Below are 24,398 nucleotides of genomic sequence, written 5' to 3' on the forward strand. Positions count from 1 at the left end.
ATCCTGTCACTGTGAAGTGTCCGATTTCAGTACATGTTTTTTCCCCATAGGATAATATTACCTCACCCAAAAATTGCTGTCAACTTTTTCAAAATGTAAAAAAATTACCAGCTCCAAATGCACCCACCTGATTCCGGTGATCCTGGTGTAAAACATTATATAAAAGTACACGGTATTGTTATAAATTGTTGGAGTTCTTTATTGTGTATCTCACTCACTCCATGAGTGGGTGCCTTACGTGCTTAGCACTACCCTCTGATATGCCAAACTGCTTGACAAAACTACCCAAAAAGAGCATTTAGTTTATCATTTGTGCGTCGGTGGTACTTCTGGGGATTTCTTAAACTCTTTGGACAGTACACCTCATTTTGGTCCGCTATAGAAAGAGTCTGCTCCCTACAAAAAACTTCCAGGAAATCTCTGTCTCAGAAACTGCTGAAGAAGTCCCCAACTGATTTGGTGAAGTGCTACTGACCGTAGAGAATAAAATCTCAAACATTTGGACCACCATCCAGGAGAGTCATGAGCTCTTCACATTCCTACCAAGATAGTGAGCTGTCAGTCACACTTCTCATCCTTCTTAACCATAAACCTCGACCATGCTTTCAAAAATACAAGCAAAGTTAAGGCGTCAAATGTCCGAGCAGAACTATGCTCAGGAGCAACTATCAAAAAACTTCCGACCACACTTGTCCCCCAAAACTTGTGAATCACAAATGCCTCCCTGCAACATGGAAGCGTACCTACCCATCGAACTAAGTCATCCATAACAACCCCACTACTTAAGAACCAAACTACCGACATGTCAGTTCTATCAATTTACAGACCCATCTCCAACCACCCCTTCATAAGCAAAAGCCTAGAAAGTTAGGTCACAAGACAGTGCAAGAACACCAAGTGTGTGGGGTCATATTAAAGAAGTAACAGGGCTTTTAAGGCCTGTTCGAGTGGCGCTGGTTTAGCGTGAGATGAACAAAAAGTTCATAAGTATGATCAGTGGCTTAACTGTTAGGGGAGTTCCCTTTACAGACTAGGTGGTCTCACACACATTATTCATCATATGACAACCTAGCCCCACCCAGGTAAGATGATACTACCTGGGCGGACTCAACCTTGTTGTTAAAAGAACTGCAGAGGGAGTGCTGAAATTTAGTCTAGCTGGATAATACAAGGGATCCAGATATGAGTGAGAATAATACAATTACCTTACAAATCACCTATTTTGGTTTAGGAACATATTAATGTAGGTGTTTGTAGGTAAGAGTAAAACCAGGGGGGAAGACTCAGTTGAGGATAATGGCTCACGTGGTCTAAACATTGGGGACCAACATGTTTCTGCCCACACTAAGAGCCAAAAAGGTCTGTGGCATTCATCGGGGTCGGGGATCCCTACAAATGAAGAGCAGAGTTAAATGCTCAACAAAAGGAAACATGCTCAGAAGAAAAAAGGCCTACCTTAGACATTCTGGGGGTGGCCTAAGGGGAGAGAAAAAGGATACGGATAAATAATGGTGAGATATCTGCCACTACAAATCACAGCACACTAGAGGTGTCAAAAACATGCCGTGGGCGGAATACACATACACATGCAAGAAAACAAGGTCCTGGGGCAGGAGAAACCTATTGGTATGGTTTTACCCTGTGAGCAAAGGCAACTTGCCTCTGGTCTGGAAACTGACGGTGGGGGGTTGCCCCTTATATTCACACTCTGTGGAAAAGAAGGAGAAAAGATGTGGGTTGTGGATATATAAATTTAATTAAGACTAGTAGAAGGAAAGTACACCTAGTCATCAGGGTTGGCTATAAAAAGATGGCAGGCTGGTAATCGGGTCATAATAATAATATGTAGTAGTAAAAGCAACAAAATCATTCAGACGGTCTGACAACAGGCATATGTATAGTACATATAGAATTTGGATGTCCGGATAGAGAATACAAACACATATCCTCAAGTGGTCTTTTTTGTGAATTGGCAGACAATGCAATTACCGCTGGGAAAGTGACCTTTTGGCGTTGGTTAGTGCCATAGGGTAATTTGTTTGTTGGCAGGGGACTTGTCACGTGGTACTCGGAACAGTGCCCACGAGCGGCTGGAACACGGACACTAGGTGCACTAACAGGTTGCAGCCTTTGGAGTAGTACGTCTTGGCCTATTGGGCTCCTTCAGGGGCCCCCTTTGACTCACCTTGGCCCCTCTACTCTAGATAAGTATCTTAATATGCATGCTTGAGGATATGTGTTTGTATTCATATTCTCTCCTTGTGTTACAATAGGTCACAAGACCGTTACAAGATTTCACCGAATCCGACAGTCTTACATGACAGTACGGTTTCACTGGAAAGGGGCACCGAAAAAGCAATTTCAGGCCTGAGGTAAAAACGTCCTGTCAAGTGGTAGCGCCTACATGAGGTCTGTGAACTCTGCCCAGCTCCGTTTATAGCTTGCTCCTTCAGAAACATTTTATTGTAACACTCACATTTTTGCCCTGAAATAATATTCTCTGTCAGATCTCGTGGGCCCGCCCTAGAAGCAATGATCAGGTAGTCAAGACAGTTTCAGCAGTGTACTGCGTGTTACATTACTGACACAGGGCTTACCTTCATGCAGCCCTTCACTGCCTCAGGAGAGGGAGTTCATATATAGTAGGTTAGTGGCACTGAGGGGATGTAGCCTTTGGGCGTTGCAGGCGAATCCCTGCATGAGGCCACGTGAACGACGTGATTTTGCTGCCAGAGAAAGTTAACTCGTCACTAATGGTTTGCTAGCTGTATGTTTGAGCCACCAGTGGAGCAGATTGCATCCGGCCTGAGTCATTAGAACACAGTCTGCAGCGCTGTGCCCTGCACGAGGTGTCTATATGTTAAAACACAGATGACTCTGCGTAGTGCCGATTGCTGTTAAAAAAAATAAAAAAAAATAAAAAAGTGTATTAGTTCTCTTTCTCAACCTCTTATCTCATCCACCCCTACCTTCCTTTCTCTCCCACTGCAGTGCCTCTTTCTCTGTTTCTTTACTTTAGCGCTCTGTTAAAAGAAAAAATACTCTTCTAATGCCCTGGACTGTGTTTTCCCTTCATTAGTCTGACCTCTTTAAATAACACAGAACTGTTCGCTGATCTATATACACTGCCTAGCTGTTTCACTTTCTTTTTAATAGTAGTTTGATGCTGTGCAGATGAGTTCAAATCTGAGCTGGTGTCTCCTTTTTTTTTTAAGAGCTGTTACATATTTGTGCGCCACCAGTAGCCCCATGAGAAAAGCTATCGACAGGATAAAAATGTGCATTATATTAAACATTTTCCGCTTTTGATTTCTCGGTCACGATCCACATAGCCTGCAGTTGTAAAGCACATGCTCACTTCGAAGGGCATCTTGGCGCTGAAATAACAGATGTGTGTTGCCCAACTTAATGGTACTCATTTTATCAGCCTCAGATAGATGAAGGGCTGAGTGTTCCCACCGAAATTCAAGCCTATAACCAAGCAGTCATACAGATTAGTGGAGTGGATTCAATAGTCCACTGAGCCACCTGGCCCAGCCCTCACCCTCCCTTATCTTTCGTGCCTCCACTTACAGTAAAAGGTTGGCCTGGATATTTATTGTGCTTGTCCATGTTATATAGGTATACTTGTATGTATTATGCACGTTTTTATAAATGTTTGCATTATGTGTAGGCATGATTTTGATTTGTTGTAAAGCTGCTTTAAAACAGTGCCATCATAACGAGTGTTGCATCTGATGATGCGATAATCATTGCATCTTTCAAAATCAGATTCCCCGAGGATCAGAATGTAAAAGATAAGATTATGAAGACCTATTATAGGTTGTGCACTTTAAAATAGAGCATAACATGCACATTGTGATGCTTAACCCTCCAAAATCCGTTTGCACTGGTATTTACTATACATTTTTCCTGTACTGTCGAAATTCAACATGGAGAAATGTAGGGACACGGTAATTGCTGCACAACTCGTTGTTCTATCACTATGCAGCTGTTTATTTGCACAGGGATCAGCAGCAAAAATATAAGGCACTCGTAATTAACATCTAAACGTTTTCGAGATGCTGTTGGGGGGAGCAGCTATCCCAAGAGCAGCTTCCTCCACTGCTTCAAGCAGCACCTTGGACACTTCAGCGAGTTAAACCCTACCTTGTATCCTTGCTGTAAACATTCACCATCATAATTGTATTAAGACCTTGGTAGTGTGTTACTTTTCACCATGTTGTTGTTACACGTGCTGCTTCTGCAGTAACATCAGCAACAACTCTGCACATTTTAGACCATTGCATATACTGCTTGAAGGCAAAGAAGACCATCGCCATGCGTAAATTAAAAGATGCAACACTACTGGCACTCTGAGCAGCCCTGGCCTATCTGTACAATACACTGGCACAACGAACACCCCTGTCAGCCTGGACGTCTCGAACAGTAGAGTGGATTATTTATTGATTTTTCGGAACTCCAGTTAAAATATGCTTTGAGCGTATTTTGTTTGGAAAACGTACCTAGTACATGCATCACTTGGTTCCCCTTTTCCAACGATACCGACCAACCTCTTTTGACTGGTATTCACACCTTTGGGGAGGATCGAGCTGGTCAAGGTAATTCTCTGAAATAACTAGAGCTTCTCTTCTGAAGAATCTATGCCTTTTTTGTTCAAGTTGCTAAAGAAGATAATACAGAAAATGTATATTTGTGTTATTACATTTCTTTCGTGAAACAAACTGTCCAGGGCTCACTTGCTTTCACACCACAACCACTCACTTGCTTTCACACCACAGCCTCCTCCCAACCCTTCATTCTTTATGCAAGATTTTTCCCCATCACTTTTAGAGTTCACCTGTTGCCACCATTTCTGTCCTTCCGTGATGTGGGCCACCAATAAATTCTGATGCCAGTCAACCACATCGTAGGCCACAATATCCTGCTTAACATACTAGAAAAGTGGGTAAGGGTACACGGAACAACAATTTAGTAGTCAAACTTGTTTCTTACAAACCAATGCCAGCAAAGCAAAATAGATTCATCCTCCGCCACAAAGAAAGTCATTAGTTGCTGGCTCTCTCAAGAATCCCCCACTCCCCATTACTGTTTAACATCTACATGAGACCAATGGCACAGATCATATCTCTAAATCTATCAACTTCAATTCCGGGTGTATACAGACAATATTCAAATCTTCCCCCAACCAGGTGACCCTTCAAACCAAAATATGAACATAACGATTTCAAAAGACTTTATTAGGCAAATTGACATCAAAGCGCATAAAAACCTCACTGTAGAGTTACTAAAACCAATGTATGGATTACAATAAATATAAAAAAGTAAAACCATATCAAATGCCTTTGCAACGATCTCAGTTTTGTTCTAAAATACTACATTTAAGAGATAAGGCTTAAAAATTAGCTCAAATTATTATGTACTTAAAAGACCCTTATTATCTTACAGCACACAATGAAACAAATGTCTTCTCCTGATCCTCCACATAGCCATCAAGTAGCGACCCGCTTGTGTAGGTTTTTAAAATTTGTAAAGCCTCACTGTAGTCCCTGGCCCCTATATTCTGGCAGAGTGATAAAATCATTGTTTTCTTAGTATTCTGGTAAGCGGGGCAAAAGATTATAACATGCTTCACTGTCTCGAATTGATACTAAAAGGGTACTGTCTGCTGTTTGACCTAAATCCGCGCCCCCAACTCAATCATAACATGTCCAAGAAAGTACTACTCTGGATATAGGACAGAGACCTTAACCTGAACGGTTCAAAAACTGAAAGTCTGAAAACCGCTATATCACATAAAAACAAATATGTGTTTGAGTGGCCAAGGGAAATGAGAAACACTCCTACTCCAAATCAGTCGGTGAGACGCCTTGAAATCTGGTTCGATAAAATACCTTTCCTTTAGACATCAGCTCGCAAGTGGTCAAAAGCCCCATATACTGCATTCACAGCAGATCGCCCTATTTCTGCAGTGTAAACGCGGATTGAATTAACCATAAGTTTGATTCCCTTACCTCGTGACTGCTACAACATAGTTTTTGTAAGAGCACACAAAAAGGAATTAACTCAAGCTCCAAATAATGCAAAATTAAGCAAATAAGTTATTGCTCAGTCTAAGGAAATCTGGTCACCTAAAAGATCTCCACTGGTTCTTGGTAGCCCCGAGAATCAAATTCAAACAATGATGCAAAGGGGCAACCCCACCCCTCTATGTTGAGGACAGGGCAGTGCATATATTCCTCTCCTCGTCAACTGATAATATAAGTATACATAAATAATTCCTGGCGCTAAATGCCTCACTCCACCCATCTGACCTCACACGAGAAGCCCATTTGCCTCTGAATGATCTAGCTTTACAAAGTGGTGAAATAGCACAGGCCAGCACTTTACAAATCAGTACAATAAATAGTGTTAACCATTTACTGTTGTTTATGCACGGACTACTGGAACTTCTTTCTTTCAATGTAATCCATCAGACAGTGAATTAAAAGCATTCACAGATATCAAGAAAATGAGATCTAGTAATTTTAGGACATTCCATTCCCTTTTCATCATAACATTCTTGCCTGTACTCGAGTGGGTAATGGCTTCAATTTCCTATGATAACTTGATTTTCATATAGTGTTTCATACTAAACTAATTCCGTTTCTTTACTCTGTACATTTGTTACTAGCACTCAGTTTAAGGTACTTCCATGAGTATTTTTTTTTTCTTACTAACTTTACATTTTATTCCATTCATGGTGCACTTTTTTGGAGTCATGTTAATCCAATAGAAGAAAAGCTTGAAGCCCTTAAAAGTGCTCTGTTTTGCATTGTTGTGTTTTATTGTTCTATTGTAGTGATGAATTGCTTTAAGCACACGCAGGTGTTTGTTACTGTAGTTATGCGTGCAATTCGGCGAGGTAGAAGAATGCATTAGTCAAACCTATATCCTGTCAATTAGTTGGCAGCCTTTTTAGTAAGTAGGAAGCAGAATACATGACGTGGTTGACTGAACCTTTGTATACTTCATGTTCCTAGAGGAATCACTTCCTCTAATGCCTCCCTTCTTCACTAAGAATGCTTGAGAAAAAGAAAGCTTTTTGTGGGAATAGTTTTTAGCCTGAGTTTTATTTAGTTACAATCGTCATTTGTATGCTGTTTTTGAACAGTTTATTTAGTACCTGCAAAGACATTAATTGAAAGTCTGAAAAATTAGATTCTAAATGAATTAATTGCAATATTTAAGCGTATACCTCCTTTGTAAATCTAGCGAGGATAATGGCAAACTTGCACAAATCTTTGGACTCTGGACAACGCTACCTCTATGAGGACTGGTGGTATTTGCATAGACTTATGTATTCCATAGAATTCTTATAGCACTTTTGCCTAAAGGTCTGTGACAATAATTGCATATAAATATTACAAAACACAGAAAGGGCAGAGCAAACGTTTGTAGATAAACCAAGCAAAGAGCCAGAAGTCCCAGTCATGTATAAAATATCATGTGACGGGCATACAGTGTCAAGTCCCCAACCATCTCCCAAAGGAAGAGGGAAAAATTTACTTTGCAACATAAAAGAAAATAGACAATGCCACTACTGGAACCTGTATGTACTGACCAATGTCCCATGATGCACCAAAAGGGCCACCATGAAGGTGCAGAAGACACTCAGTTGTCTTGAACTGTTCTAGGGTTGTATGCTTCTGCCCTCTAAATCTACACACAGCGAATCGGCCAGATTCCAGAACCACCTATTTTGGGAGTGGGTGCAGTAAGAGAATTCAAGTGATTTTAGACACTTTGAAGTTGCAGTGGTAGCCAGTCTGCCGCACGATGGTGGTATTAGGCCCCAACAGGCTCTAATCTCAGGCACCTGATAAACCAACCACAAGGTCTGCCAAGGGCCAGTTCGTGTCTCAAGGCACCAGAAAGGGGGCGCACCACTCTAGGGGGTTGAAGAGAGCCATGGCCAAAGCTGCCACCCTCAAAGCATCCAAACGGGGGGGGAGGGGAGGGCTGCTCCCTATGTCCACTAACCGGGTCCAGCAGGCCACCCAACAGTAGTGCTAGCTCTGACAGACCCCAGCCTCCCCTGCCAAGCGAGTCCAGTTGCACCATAGAAAGGCATAGCCACCGCAAATCAGGTCTCCCGGACCCCTCCTCACCTGCAGTCAGTCCAGTAGTCCAGCATCTCAGGCCACCCAATCCTCATGCTCACGGCCCTCTGCGGCCTCGAGTGCCTGCACCCGCTGAGTCCTCGGCTTGATTCCTTGCCGTAGGAGAGTCGCAGTCTTCCACAAGGCTTCCAGGTGAGGGGGGTTGGGCACCTCAGGCCAATAACTCACCCTCTGGACATACTGGGAGACATACTGGGAGCAGTGAGGGGCCCACCCTGACCCTCATGAAGCACCAAGATCCACAAGCCCTGACCAGGTTGTCGGCCACTGCACCACCACTCTTGTGGAACACTGTGCAGAAAAAGCTACAAAGCGCTTGCCTCAGCCACTTCGTGCCATTGTCCCTGCTCAACCCGCAGGTCAAACAGCCAAAGCTGAATCTGGAGCACCCTCAAAGCTTGGTGTAGAAGCCAGGTGGAGCGGGTTGCTGCAGGATCAATGTAGGTGCTACTGTTTTTGTAAATGGCCTTTGGAGCTCAATGGCTCAAGTGCCCATTTTCGTAGCCAGCTCTCTACCCCTCTCCCCAGGCAAAACTTATTATCTTGGTGATTGTAGCTATTCTACATTATGATTAAAGTACTGGGTGCCCTCCAGATTATTTGGGAAAATCAGTCTCAAAAGATATTTACACTTTTAGCAAAATAATCTCTAACAAGAAAATGTATACACGTAATTGCATTGCAGGTCATTCTCTGACAAATCATAATTCATAAATATAACTTGTTGCTGATCACCTGGGAAGTGACAAAAGAAATCTCACTTCCTGGTATAAAACGTGCACTCTCCAAATCAGTGACCTGATTCCAGGCACACACTATCATATTTTGGAGTCTATGTCCTACTGGCATTTCTTTGAACGTCATCAGGTGATGAGGACTCAGGCCTTGGCTTCACAGACTAAAAGAAGGGCCTGTGATGGCTGGCAGTGGTTTACAGTTGTCCAACACAAATCCCTAAAATGCACTGAGCAAGCAAGCAAGCCAGAGAGCATCCGATGAGATTCGCATGAGTTCTCTCCGGGAGAATCAGTCATTGGCACTTGAGTCATATTTATGGCCTACTCTAGATACCCACCCCAATTCCAGAATCCATAATGCACTTACCAGGTTCCTGCTCTTTGCCAAACACCTCCTCTTTCTGCTTTCTAGAAGGATTCTACTTCCTGGGATAATGTCTGCTTTTAACAGTTACCTGGCCCCATGTTAATGCCCATTCATTTGCACACACATGGTGTCTGCTCTTTAAGAATCCCCTCCCTCCTTGACATGGGCTAATTGCTGCTCCATGGTCTGCCTTTCACAACATAAGCCCTAATCTCTCTTCTTACTGCCTCACCCTCCACAATAGGGAAACTCCACCAGCCTCTCTCCTCTATACCTGCTTGACTTCTGTCTCGCGAGTGTGGCTTGTTACATTGAACACTCAAAAGTTGATGGGAGGCATGCTTGCGAATAGTCTCACTGCCAATCGCTCTGGGTGGTATTCCAACTGGTTGGTTTGTCTACCATGCCACCTCAGATTAGTTCCAGCCATATTCAAATCAGCCTTGGGCCTGCTTCAATAGGAACAGTTCACCCCGAATGGCCAAGCCAGGATCTCTCAGCTTGGTTCTCCGATTCTGGCTGTCTACTTAGCTGCCTCCTGATTTGCACTGCTCCTTCACCGATGTATTAAGGTAGACTCTTTCCACTCCTATACCACAAACATTGGATGGTGGTGTGGCCTCATAACCTAATGCCAGCAGACGCACAGATGAAACAGCACTATTTGCGGGCCACCTGCTGCTCCGTTGGGCAGCACGTTGGCACCTGAGTTGGATGAGCGTCTCTCTCAGAACGCTAGGAAGTCTGCACTACAGAAGCTGTGTGCAGGAGCATTCGACCTCAGCAAGGGAGAGTCAGTTAATGTCAAGCAGTCACACCTGCCCTCTGGTGCTGATGTGATTCTCAAACTTTGGAAGGAGGTGACCACCACTGCCGACACCCAGCCTCTTCCTCTGTTTAGCTTGCATCCTCTTGTGCAGATTGGGGTTATAATATCTCAATGATCCTTGTTCGCAGCTGGCTTCCGGGGTGGGGGGGGGGCCTCCACAGAAAAATAAGTTATTAGAAAGGGCCCGATCTCTCCAAGGGCAGACAAACAGAGTAGGGTGACCTCCCTTTGTGATACCTCCTGCAGGCAGAACGGTGGGCTTATTGGGGAGGTGTGACCTTCGAAGAAGGAAAATAGATTTTTTATGGGTTAGACGGAATGTCTGTAATTATTAGATACCTCATAAGTAAGGAATGCTACTCAGCAAAGATGTGAGATAATGACGTCAAAGTCATGATTTCAAGTCGGTGGAGCGATATTCTTGGTTCCGTCCTATGGCATGAGGGGAGCATGGATGGCTCCCTCATGCCTGCCGCCAGCATCCCAGAGGTACTCTCCCTGGCCCCGGACATTCCCTCCTCTTCTCTTATTACCTGTGGGAAGGTAGTAAAGTAGAACGCAAAAGGGCCGGCTACCCGGTCTGAGATTGGAAGCGGCATGCTGTTTTTGATCAGGTGAAACCAGGTCCATATGTCGTTCCCCATTCCGGGTGGAATTACTCATAATTGCAAATCGCAGGAGTGCGATTACCAGCTGGTAATTGTTCTACCACACCCAGTGAATTAGGCACCCATCCACCATGCAGCTTGTAATCAGGTCCCAAGTATTTCCATGATGCTTTTTAAAATAACGGATTGTGTTCTCATTATAGGCCTTGTATTCTACCCATGGGGATGTTGAAATGCCACAGGGTGGGGTAGAACACTTTACAGCATGTAGGGCCATGTTCTTTGGAAGACGTGAGTGTGGAGGTGACGAGCCCCGTTGGCACGAGGGAACTCCAAGGGCCCTGGTGAGGAGTATCCCAGCACGAGTTATTCGCAATAAATGAGTAATATACAGAACCAGTTTTAGAAGTAAGCACTGTGTGCTTCACGCTATACTTCAATGTACAGTAGACCTGGCACCGTGAAAATGCTTAATCTTAATCTCCGCATACCTTAAATACCCAAGCATACGTATACTCGAGAGCAGTATTATGTCAAGTAGGCACCTGCTGCTCTGCGCTCCTGGCATGCGACTAAATTTAGGTTATTGTGTAATAATGCTCCTCCCACTGCCACTTAATAAAAAAATATCTTGCCTGGCTCCGTCGCAACATTTCCCTTCCGTGCGTGAGGAGAACACATCCCAACGTAACAAGGCGTAGACCTCTAGTTTCAGTACTTTTCCACCGCGCCACTGCTCCCAGCAATGTTTGATCTGAAGCAGGTGTGAGTCGGTCACTGAGACTTTAGTAAGTGTTTACCTTTCATTCCCATGCACAGCTAAATGTGTTTTTTTTTTCCCCACTCTAGGAGGATGACCACTTAAAATTCCTGTCACACGAGGAACAGAGCGCTCTTCTGTTTTTTGAGGAAACCTTGAAATCGTTCCAAGATGACCTGACCCTGAATGGCACCACTGTGCCAACATTGCTGGAAGACCATGCGTCGTTCGATTCGGAGCCAGAAGACATTATTGACCTGGTACCGCCAACACACAATAGTTGTGAGCAGAACGAGGAGGCACACGAGAATTGTGAACCGGAGGAAGAGGATCACGCGAGTGTTGAGCTGAAAGCGGAGGCTCTACAAGGTATAGTCCTAGGTTCCTTCTAAGTGCTTAGTGTGCTTATGTCTATGCAGGGGAGTATTGTCGGTTGTTAATTATGTTGTTTCTGCCCCAATCTTGATCTTTACTGGAAAGACCTGATAAAAATGGACAGTAAGAAATGGGACAGGGCGAAAAGACGCCCCTAGTAGTTATTTTAGAAGTTACTGGTATAGCATAGATTGTGGCACACTCAGTGTTATTTATTTGATGCAGCATGGTTCCCTGTAGCATTTGTTAAACAAATTCAATTTTATAACGAGTATTTTTAAACAGGAATTACAATTCACTGTCATGTAAGAAAAAAAGACCTCCCTGTAAGTGAAGGCACTAAACCCATAATATGCCAAGACAAAAGCCATGTAATTGCAAATTTGCCCACCCACAGATTATTTGCGTGCAGTGATTCTGCAGTGAAATTTTTTATAAAGACTTGGGGTGTGTAAATTTTGCGTAATTAGCTTTTGTGTAATTCTGTGAACATTGGTTGTTCTGCACTATATTTTAGCACAAAAATGCACCTTGGAGCAAGGATGCATTTAAACAAATCACCGCAAATAGCTGCTTGCAGTGTGTTGTTTCCGTGCGTTCATTTTTTTTTTTTTACTGCAAATGGCATGTAATTGCTCAAAGTGGCATAATCGTCTCATTTCTGTTTTTTTTTGTTTTTATTTTTTACAACGGAAAAATTAAATTCCCAAAATTACACAGATTACTCCTGCATAATGTGAATTTCTGATAGGCCTAATAACGATTTGCCCCATTCTGTGTGGTCTGGACTCTTTGAAAGAAGGTAAATAAAGAGATAATACAAATCACAAAGTAGTTTGTGCATCAGAATATAAAATGTATTGATCATAATTCCTGGTGGCCATTGGTGTGTGTACCGTGTGCTCACAATATATGGTTTTTAACAGTTTTAGTACTTGAATCTCCCTTCCCACTTATAAATATCCATTACAATTTAGGGACTTGTATTAGAAAACACTTTTATGTTTGAATTATGTTGTACCTTTGGGACCAGGTATTCATGAGAGGCTAACCGATAGAGTGTAGCCTAGAACATCAGAACCCTTTGTTTATCTCTTTGTTGATTGGTTCCACAGTATCAGCAGTGGTGTCAAGGCTGCCCTGATGTAGATTGCTCAAGTCGCTTTCAATCCAATGGTAACTCCAATAGGTTGTTAGTCTTTCTGATGCCAAATCAGGTTCAAAATATCCCTTGAACGGAAATTCCTACATCAGGTGTCACTGCCCAGCATTTTCATTACAAAGATAGTGAGTTTAAGTCTGGGTGGCGAAACAGTTAAAAAAAATATATATATTGTACCATGATCTTCCAGACCGTATTAGACCCTTGCCACGATGAATGAGTTGCATGCTTCCACCCAAATGATATTGCAAAGGAGGGAGGGGGCTACATCCTGAACCAGGGTAACAGGCCTTACTTCATATTGTTTTTTGAAGCGTGGAGGGTCATGACATCCTAAAAACGCATTCAGTGTCGAATGGCACTGGCAGGGTGGATGGGGCCAGAGCTCCTGTGATAGTTGCTCACTGACAGATAGTTTGCTTGCATTTTAAAAACATACAAACTGGATGTAAATGCCTGCATTTCCGAAGGCGTGTCCTATGTTGTACTTTATTTGACTTGTATTTGGTGATGCAACTTTACTGCCAGTGGTATAGGATAAGACAGGAAAGAGGCAGAGGGGAAGACTGAGGGAATTGGATGGGGAAACAGTGGAGAGTGGTTGGTAGTAGGCGAAAAAGGGAAATGTGGAGAAGAAACAGTGGGTGGCTTTTCCTTTTGGAGGTCACTAAGATCTGACTCCAAGATAGCCCTCCCAAGCCTTGAAATCAAACTGTCCGGAAATGCAAACGAATAATCCTATAGGATAAGTATTACAAATGTTGCGATGTACTAGGTAAAACAAATGTTTTCTGTATAGAAAGCATAAACGAGAAAGAATTGAATGTAAGACAAGGTGTGACTTTTAGCTTTCCAGTTTTATGATGCACTTGGTTCGTCTTGTGCTAATGCCCCATAAACATGTTGTATGAAATGCTTCCCCTTGTAGCAGAAGCGCCTTGCATTCCCTCATGGTTGCGTCTCGTCCTGTGAGCTGTTGTAAGCACATCTCCTGACAGGAATGTAACCTTTTCAAATTGTATATATATTCATTTCATTTGACTTCTTTCAGCAGTGTTTTTGTTTTCTCCATTGCAGTATTTTCTGTATGTGAAACATTTTAATTATTTGCCTTGAGGCAGTATACTTCCAATCCTAATTCTCTGCAGATGGCAATAGATAAAGAGTATATTGTTCTTCAAACACAACATTTTATTTGTTCTTAATTTAGAACTATTTTCTTTTGAATATTACAGAACCACACTGCAACCTAACTAAGCTCATTTAGGTTACGTGACACATCAACAACATAAGCACCAAACAAGTCCCATTGAACTCTGCCTCAAAGCTTAAGGCAAAAAATATCACTGCTCTTCACCCACTTGACATTAAAAAAAATACTTGCCATTCTGCAAACCCCATATCCCAGTGACCCCCTGGTCTGCCTGAGGAAGGGGCCCGAACAAAATACTCCAGGTACATGGGCTTCATCTGAAGATTGTGGCCCAAAAAATAGCCTGCCTCCTGAGGGCATTAATACGAGCACAGGTATGGAACATCCATTCATGAACCATGTTAGGTCTCACACAACGCCAGACTAGGGCTGCCAGTACACAGCAGTTCCTTGATTCCTTCAAGTTCCTTCTCCTCGATTCCTTGCTCCGATCTGGAAAAATAATGATCCTTGCTTCAGTCTCCTAGTTGACTAGTTTCTGTCAATTGACTGACCAAAGGACAGCGGCCCTTTCTCCTTCCCAGAGGCCAGCTTTGCGATCACAGTGCTCACATCGGAGCATTCCAGTTGGGATGCCATCATTTGCCGAATCTGGCACTGTTCTCCAACGTTTTATTTTCCAGCTAGATAATATACCTTAATGCATAGTCTGAAGTTCCCTGGCATCCGGTCTGTCATGGTTTACCTCCTCCTCTTCCACTGAAATCTCACTCTGACTTGAAATGTCTCCAAACTCACGTTCAAAAGACTCATTAACCTTAATATTGTGGGAGGTTGCCTGCAAGTCCCTAATGGGAGCCTTAAGGAGGGATTCGCCTTTTAACAAAGATTCCTTTTATAAACATTTACTCTCCGGTCTGCCTCAGTGGTTCCCTTCCTGACTGGAAGGCCTTGGAGTAAAATATTTGTCTTTTATACTCTTGCCCGTATTCTTCTTCGGGGCATTGCTGCCAACAGCTGAGGTTCCCATGCACCATCTCCGCAACTCAGGTCTTTCCAGCAGCTTGCATTCAGGGACCACACGTGTAAAGGAGCCTCCACTTAGCAAAGAGGTCCTTAAAAAATGGGTTCACTGCTCCAGCAACAATGACTACAACATGCAGTTTCCTTCTCGGTCAGTCACCATTGTAGAACCGTCCTCCTCCATTTGTTCCTGAACCACAACTGCATCCAGATATAGGAGTCACGAATGGTGGGGGTGCATAGCCACTGTTACAGTTTCTGCCCCAATTCTTCTCCCAGATTCCTCAAGTGGAGCAACACCTCTACTGCCATGATGGAAACCTGGCCAGCACCATCTTGTGATTTCCCCTCCCCCAACCCCCCACAACCCCCGGGAGAAAGCGTTGTCACCTCACCCATACAAGGCTAAACTCCACCATCTGGGACCTCAACATGGTCATGAGGCACCACCTCTTCCCTGCTTGGGACTCAATTTATAGGCATCTAGCTCATCCCCTGATCACAAAATACCCCTAGAATCATAAACGAGTGCCAGAACTGCATAGATAAGTGTATTTTCTTCACTCCACAAAATAGGACTTTTAAACCAGTTGAAATGCTAAACCATTTCGTCTTTTCTGCAACAGATGGTAATAAAGCATTTGTAGAACCAGTCTCTCCTCACTAGCTCTGTAGCCAAGAGACAATATTCCTTCAGAATCCGTCTTGGAGCTTTAGGCTGAAAAAGCTGCTTTTTTATTGATTTGGATTTCAAGAGCATTTGTGAAGGTGCTCATCATACTTTAGAGTGGAGCTGCTGGCTTAGCCCTTACCAAGAAACCTGCTTTTCTGCCATGTAAGCTTTTAAAATACAAAGTTACTCTTCCTCTTCATGCCAACTTCTTTAGGTGCAAACCAACAGACGTGTCATCTTCCTTATACAGCCCTCTCCTTCTACCTCTTTCTGAGTATAGATAGATATCACCTGGCTCCTAAAGAAAGACATGTCACAACACTTGACACTCGTCAGTGAATTCTCCCCTGGTGGCTGCATTCTGTGGTGACAAACATCTGCTGCCTTTGCCTTTTCCAATGGAGAAAATATATCATGCGCCTGAGATGTGATGGTCCAGAGGTTCTTCCTTGCTGAATTGTTAGGCCTATACAGGATAATCTTGGACCAACATTGCTTTATATAAACACCTTGAACAGTACCAGAAGTATCACATTGAAAAACAGCCAAAGCAGGGTGGGTGGCATCCTTGAATTGCCAGTTGGAACCCAATAATTTGTCACTGATCTACCCCTAGAAGCATTCACTGAATCATGTGAAACCATTGTTTACATACTATTTGTTAGTACATCCACCACATAAAGGCTATCCAAGATATACCTCCATGGTTGCACAGCCATTCATTAGATTGGGTGTATGCACTTTGGGGCAATGGCTCCTAGTTTACAAGAATTTGTTTGTTTTCCAGTTCCAAAGTTTACTTGGGTATGTACAGGGAGTGCAGAATTATTAGGCAAATGAGTATTTTGACCACATCATCCTCTTTATGCATGTTGTCTTACTCCAAGCTGTATAGGCTAGAAAGCCTACTACCAATTAAGCATATTAGGTGATGTGCATCTCTGTAATGAGAAGGGGTGTGGTCTAATGACATCAACACCCTATATCAGGTGTGGATAATTATTAGGCAACTTCCTTTCCTTTGGCAAAATGGGTCAAAAGAAGGACTTGACAGGCTCAGAAAAGTCAAAAATAGTGAGATATCTTGCAGAGGGATGCAGCACTCTTAAAATTGCAAAGCTTCTGAAGCGTGATCATCGAACAATCAAGCGTTTCATTCAAAATAGTCAACAGGGTCGCAAGAAGCGTGTGGAAAAACCAAGGCGCAAAATAACTGCCCATGAACTGAGAAAAGTCAAGCGTGCAGCTGCCACGATGCCACTTGCCACCAGTTTGGCCATATTTCAGAGCTGCAACATCACTGGAGTGCCCAAAAGCACAAGGTGTGCAATACTCAGAGACATGGCCAAGGTAAGAAAGGCTGAAAGACGACCACCACTGAACAAGACACACAAGCTGAAACGTCAAGACTGGGCCAAGAAATATCTCAAGACTGATTTTTCTAAGGTTTTATGGACTAATAAAATGAGAGTGAGTCTTGATGGGCCAGATGGATGGGCCCGTGGCTGGATTGGTAAAGGGCAGAGAGCTCCAGTCCGACTCAGACGCCAGCAAGGTGGAGGTGGAGTACTGGTTTGGGCTGGTATCATCAAAGATGAGCTTGTGGGGCCTTTTCGGGTTGAGGATGGAGTCCAGCTCAACTCCCAGTCCTACTGCCAGTTCCTGGAAGACACCTTCTTCAAGCAGTGGTACAGGAAGAAGTCTGCATCCTTCAAGAAAAACATGATTTTCATGCAGGACAATGCTCCATCACACGCGTCCAAGTACTCCACAGCGTGGCTGGCAAGAAAGGGTATAAAAGAAGGAAATCTAATGACATGGCCTCCTTGTTCACCTGATCTGAACCCCATTGAGAACCTGTGGTCCATCATCAAATGTGAGATTTACAAGGAGGGAAAACAGTACACCTCTCTGAACAGTGTCTGGGAGGCTGTGGTTGCTGCTGCACGCAATGTTGATGGTGAACAGATCAAAACACTGACAGAATCCATGGATGGCAGGCTTTTGAGTGTCCTTGCAAAGAAAGGTGGCTATATTGGTCACTGATTTGTTTTTGTTTTGTTTTTGAATGTCAGAAATGTATATTTGTGAATGTTGAGATGTTATATTGGTTTCACTGGTAATAATAAATAATTGAAATGGGTATATATTTTTTTTTGTTAAGTTGCCTAATAATTATGCACAGTAATAGTCACCTGCACACACAGATATCCCCCTAACATAGCTAAAACTAAAAACAAACTGAAAACTACTTCCAAAAATATTCAGCTTTGATATTAATGAGTTTTTTGGGTTCATTGAGAACATGGTTGTTGTTCAATAAGAAAATGAATCCTCAAAAATACAACTTGCCTAATAATTCTGCACTTCCTGTATGTAACGCAACCTCCAAAAGCTTGACATAGACTGAGACTTGTCACAGTTTTTGCTAGTGTTAGAAAATGCTCATAACTTCTATTTAGGGTAGAAGAGCGGACTAATCTGATTAGTTTATAATGTGATTGCAGATCCCAAGGCTTTAGCATAATGTAAAGGTATAAAGTCTAGTTACTTTTCAAGCATCATATTTGGGAATGCTTCCTAGGCCCCCACATAGTGGTCCTGACCTTTGTACAAGAAAAAATGCATATAAATGCACTACATTTAATTTTGCATATGGAGGATAGATGCCTAAGGCTTGCAATGAACCTGTGGGTCACCCAGTCAGCCCAAGCGTCTGTGTATTATGAGCTGCTATCTTGAAACTTCTCCCCTGCCCCTTCCTATTAGGGGTTAGAATAGATGGGAGGGGAGTCCAAGGAGCTCCTAGTAGTATGTATGGTTTACCTTGGTGTGGGTAAAACAATGTACTGTTAGCAGCTGGAAGTCACACAGCAGAGTGGAGATGGTAAGAAAGGCCAAAGGCTTGGGACATCTGTAATTTAAAACAAGCATTGGCAAAGCCAGTAGCTCTTGCCTAGAGTTTATTTTTATTTTATTTTTTTCCATTGGTGGTGGGAGGTATCCCGGAGAGAGCAGAGTATGCAATATGGAGAGTGCAGCTTAAAAAAAAAAAATAGCGTTATGACGTGGCTAGTGTGGTCCGCATCATGCCACTTTTGTTTGTTATGGCATATGGTTGAGAATCTCCAGCAGCGGAAGGGGGTAGGCTGTATGATGCGGCAAATTGGGAGGGCAGGGGAATCATGGAGGGAGGGAGGGTGTGCAACATCGAGAGTGTGGGTCAAAAAAAGCAGTGTGACACATTGCGACTGTTACCGCATCATAGTGTTCGTTTTTTTTTTTTTTTTTTTTTAATGGCTGGTGCGGAATGGCAACAGAAGGTGGGAGGGCGGTTGAGTTGGGTTAAACAGCAACTGAAAGAGGGGCGGGCAGGTGAGTGGGAGAAGCACCAAAGGAAGGAGGGCAGGTGAGTGTGGGCAAGCAGCAACTGCGACTGAAGGGAAGGAGAAAGGGTGAGTGGGGGCAAAAGTCAACAACATGCACAGCGGGAGGGACGATAGGGATAAAAATTAACGACATGCACAGTAGGAGGGATGAATGGGGCAAGAAACAATAGCAGGTACAGAGGTAGTGACGGTGGGTGGAGTCGAGCTGCATAGACAAGGGAAGGAGGGGGATAAGTACGTAAGTGAGCCAGCTGAAAAAGAAGTACCCTAGTAGAGTGTTTAAACACAAAGAAACAAGTATTGCCTAACAAAATGTCCAGTGGAAGGACATAAGTAATGTGTCCATGTTCCAGGGGACGGACAAACGCGTGACGAGGAAAGAAACCGAAAGCAGCTGAGTAGTAAGAAGCAAGCTAATGAGTGACAGTGAAGCCAACCAATGGTAACCATGGACGGCTTCTAGCCCACTGTATAGAAAACAAGGGATCTTGCAAGTGATAGCACATAGGCTTATGTGAGACCTAAAAAAAAAAAGGATAGTCTTGATGCTTGCAACTTCCACAATTCTTGTTAAATTACACTGTTTCCCCTTTTTTGGTAAAACGTTGAAGCATTGTATTTTGTTCCAGCGGTTCTGGGTGTTACGGAAGCATTTTCTTCTCAATAAAACATTGAAACTGATACTGTCTCAGGGTGCGCGCGTGTCTTTACGTTCTTCCTGGAAACTGTTTTTTGACACCAGTGACCACAGGATCCTTACTTCTGTTTAATGAAGAGTGTTGCACTTTGGAGGAAGTCTAGTGTTTCTCAATTCTGACAAATCATTTTCAGCATGTAAGAATAGAGGGAGGAGGACAGGTCCGCTTCAACGTATATGCCTTTTTAGTTAGCTCCATGGCTCCTTGTTTTTCCCCGTTTTCCTCATTGTAAATGCTTCTGCCGAAGGCCATAATCAACTCATCTGGTGTCTGCTTGCCTGTATGTGCACGAGGCTGTTATTTCTGAGGATTCAGAGAAGAGCATTGAACTCTGATATGTCGTGCATCAGAAATTAGATGTCTGTCTTTTTTCATGAACTCTTCAGAAGCAGACATTTTTGCTGCTTTTATCCACCGAAAATTTCTATAGATATAAGCCTGTGAGAGCTCTCTTATTGAGTTTGAACCATGTTTATGCAGAGAAATCTGTGTTTCATCCTGGATTTAGGCATAGCCTTGAAAACTTGATAGTAAACTCGGCATCCTATCACCTTAATTTTCCGTGGAAATAAATCAGTTTTTGCGTCAGGCTGGTTTCAGAGCTGTGGTGCACATTCTGACTTTAAGGGTGAGCGCAGATAGTACTGCATTTGTACAGCGTAATTGCATAATGGCTATCTTGAGAAAGTTTTACTGGCTTTCCATCGCGGGCAAAACGTCTGTGTTTGACTTACGATGCAAGCCATCTTGATACTTCGACCTACTAAGATAAGGAAGTGAAAGTCCCAAGAACATATAGATTTTTTAAGAATAAAGTGTCTTTACCGACTAGCGAGTCCCTAGTTAAAAATGTCACACCTAGAAAATAAGACGTTGTCTTCTAAAGCCCAAAACTGGATTAAACTTCATCCTGCCAGTTGCACACAGCTACTCTTCTTGAGTTAAGGAATACAAAATCTGTCTTTTTAAGGTGGATGTTTGAGGATTTCACTCGACTGTACTGTAAAACTTCCAAACAAAAATGAGTATAAATAGAAATACAAGTGAAAGGATTAGAAAATGTGCCTCTCGAAGCAATCATGCAGTGTTGAGAGAAATCTGCCAAATCGCGGAGGTACTAAAGAATAAAATCATTACATACAATTAGTCCTCCAAGAGGCATTTAACAGCCTGTGCACTTTTGGCGTGAAGCTAGGAAACTTGACCACTGATAAATCCGGAGACTACATTTGTTGCAAATGTACTGTCAAACACTGATTCAGATGCTGGGCAGAGTAATACAAAAGAACCAGTGTGAGTTCACTATAGAAAGGACCACAGGATCCATTTATGCACTTTGTACGTTTTTGATTGTGCTTCACAAATCCTTTTGGTTACTTCAGAGCCGTGCGAGAATCTGGATATTTGCTGATGGGGAAGTTAGTGCTCTGTCGGTGCAAGGTGGTAAGCTTGATATTCTTTAGTCACTGTCTCCCAGTTGTGCGGGGTTCGTTTATAGGAGATGTGAAACAATTTGGTTTCTAGACCTTTTCTATACCTCGTGTAAACTGAGTGGCCTCAGACTTCGATTTAAGTGTTTTTTACACTGAAGTACTGGGACTCGTACTGATCTTGTTTCATGGTTCCACCATTTACTGTCTGCTGTAGAACATCTCGTTACCAACAAACTTTGAAAGTTCTGTGGGGAGCATAGGAGGGTAAACGTTTTTGTTGGTAACCTAGTACTGTGCCATTATAGGATTTGTGTACACTACAGGGGACATGGAACTTTAGCATGACATCCACAGGCCGACATATTTACAGTTGCAATCAGTCATAATCGATGTTTACAGCTGCAAAAACATTTTTTTGCCATTTACTAATGGTGCTTTAGGAGTTAGTACAATTTTTACTGGCTCCTAAAAGTGGTTGTGACTCCACACCAGTTTCTATTTGGAAGGAGCATGCTGTATGTGTCTCTTCTAAGTGGAGATTCTGTATGAGATTTATCAATATTTTGAGACGGAAATCCAGTTGCTGTCACTGAAAAGGAAGAAACAACCAGAGTGGAACCTAAGAACCCTGAGAATAGATTTTTCTTTACTACAATGGTTCCTACATTACCAGTATGGGGTGATCTTAACTGATAGATAGACTGGGGGTTACTGTTTTGAGATTAGTTTTAAAACTGCATGTATTCCTTATAAAATCTGATCAGGCATTGAAATCCAGTTGAGTTTTCTAAGCACTTCTGACACACTTTTTTTCTACCCAGTCCTGTTGAAGCATGCGCTGCCATGTTTGGAGCCCTAGGAAAAACTATCCAAAAAAGGCTTGAGCAACCAACAACAGCTCAATTACCCTTTAGTGGACACATGCATCCCCTATATACGCTCTCCATTTGTGCAAAAAAATGCGTATCCCCACCCAATTTTGGTTTACAAGAAGAGGTACTGTTTGCCTGCTGGTGCATTAGCACCCCCTCGTAAGGCCCCCCCAGAACCTTAATCACTGCCTAAGCCTCTATGTGGGAAAAGGCTTATTAAGTTTTTCTAGTCCTGCCTCTGGTAGGAGCTCTTTGCCTCTCTTCCCGGGAAGGCTGGAGTAAACCGTGGCTAATAGAGTACACCCTGACTTCGCCTACACCCTGACTTCGCCAACACCCCTCCCCCCGCAATTTGTTTTCCCAAAAACCTGACTCATGTACTGTTGCGCCTTATCTAAAGACAAAAAGGTGGTCACAGATTGGTCTAGTTATTGAATGAAGGGATGTCTGAAGAGACACACTTCCACTACTGATCCCCCCCCCCCCCTCCATGTTGGCCAAGTCGCACAGCTTGTGGGTTGATCTTTACCAGCAGGAATCTGCACTGCTCCATAGACTGTGTACAATTTGTATTCCCAAAGAAACCTATCACCCTTGAGGCCCACCTAGACCGAATATTTGGCAGTATTAAATTTACTGTTTATCTGGCTTCCTCTGTGCTATTGTGAATCTTTTGTTAGTGGCCCCACAGTATCAAGCAGGCTACCTTGGCATGCCTACCAAGAGCGATCAAACACTTTCTTAGGATCTTTTACAAATTTGGTAATAAGTCACTGTCTTCTTATCGATTCCTAGGGCTGGTGCCACCTCGCTTTCTAGGAATTGTCACGGGCATTCAGCTTTAAGGTGTTCCCTGACCTCCTTTTCGAGGGGGTTTCTAAGTCCGTAGCCCACATATTGAGCAACCTTGGCCACCAGGATCCATTCAGAGGATCGCTAGTGATGAATTATTACTGGATTTAGCATGTCCCTGGGCTCCTTAGCCCTCTTGCCTCCTTCTACAGGGTTGCTGTCCATCCTTGGTCATTTTGTGCCAACCTCTGCTACCACAGTCTGCTGGAACCCAGTTTGTCATCCAGGCCACGTTCCTCTGCATTGTCTCTGTCATCTAGGTCTACTGATTGGGGTTTTATACTCTGTGGGAATATTCCAAGGGTGTTCTGCCTCCACTCACTCTTCTAAGAAAGCCCTCCCATTGCAGTTTGAAAAATTCAGGGGAAGGAAAGGGTCCTACATTTTTGGCTGCCACCTGTCCTGTGCCCTTGTTAGTCCCCCGAGGTTCTGAGGGTTGCAAAGGACCAAGGCTTTACCGCATCAGGAGGTTTGTGCAGTGACTAACCAGAAGAAGCAGAATTTGTCTGCTCAGAGGTTCCAAAACCCACAATACTGCCTTCTGCAGAGAACTGTCAATGGCATCTACAAACTCCCTCATCAATAAGGAGTAGGAGCTATAACTCACACACCTTTTCTCCAAAATCCCCTCTCTGGACATCTGCCATGTTTTTCAAGTGCACTGTCACATAGCACTGGCTAATAACACTCAGTTTTTGATGTGATGGTTGGTTGAGGAGGAATTCTTTTAGTTGCTTCTTGAAGATCTGGTGGGAAGGGTTGAATCTGACGTGGACTGGTATGGAATTCCAGATTTTGGGGACGTTGCTTGAGAAGAAGCAAGTCTGAGTTTTTTGCTTCTGGGTTTTGGGCAGGAAGAGGAGGAAGGTGTATGAGCTTCTTAGTGTTCTTGTTTGACTGCTTGCAGGAGTTTATTGGCGAGGTATTCTGGTTTCCCAGTGTGAAGGGCTTTGTGGGTTAGGCAGGCAGTTCTGAACTTGCAGCGGGCTTCAATTGGGAGCCATTTTAGTCTTTTCAGGGCAGGGGAGATGTGGGCATATTTTGTTAATTCTAGTCACCAATCTGGCGGCTGCATGAAGGGTGGATCTCATGAGGGCAAGTTGGGATTTGGTCGTGCCAGTGATGATGGAGATCCCATAGTCTAGTCTGGAAAGCACCATGGCTTGTGTGGCCTGTTTGAGGTCGTCTTGGGGTATGAATAATTTGATTTTGTTCAGCAGTTTTAGGCCTTGGAAAGCATTTTTGGCGTTCTTCTTGATATGGTCCTGCACAGTCAGTTTGGTGTCCAGAGTGATTCCCAGCGAC

At 43.3% G+C, this 24,398-nt stretch overlaps 1 protein-coding gene across 2 annotated transcripts in view; it reads left to right on the top strand.

Moving 5' to 3' along the window:
• Positions 1-24,398, top strand: part of PROSER2 (proline and serine rich 2) — a 184,711-nt gene that overhangs the window by 133,766 nt on the left and 26,547 nt on the right. Inside the window, exons 1-2 of one of the 2 annotated variants that reach the window (XM_069228653.1) lie at positions 11,361-11,466; positions 11,553-11,832. In XM_069228653.1, the coding sequence (XP_069084754.1) occupies positions 11,449-11,466; positions 11,553-11,832 (298 nt within the window). In that variant the 5' untranslated portion in view covers positions 11,361-11,448. Of the gene's footprint in view, positions 1-11,360; positions 11,467-11,552; positions 11,833-24,398 lie in introns of those variants that run through there. The other variant, XM_069228652.1, reaches the window with a different exon arrangement.

The sequence above is a fragment of the Pleurodeles waltl genome, chromosome 4_1, assembly GCF_031143425.1.
Source record: "Pleurodeles waltl isolate 20211129_DDA chromosome 4_1, aPleWal1.hap1.20221129, whole genome shotgun sequence".
NCBI lineage: Eukaryota > Metazoa > Chordata > Amphibia > Caudata > Salamandridae > Pleurodeles > Pleurodeles waltl.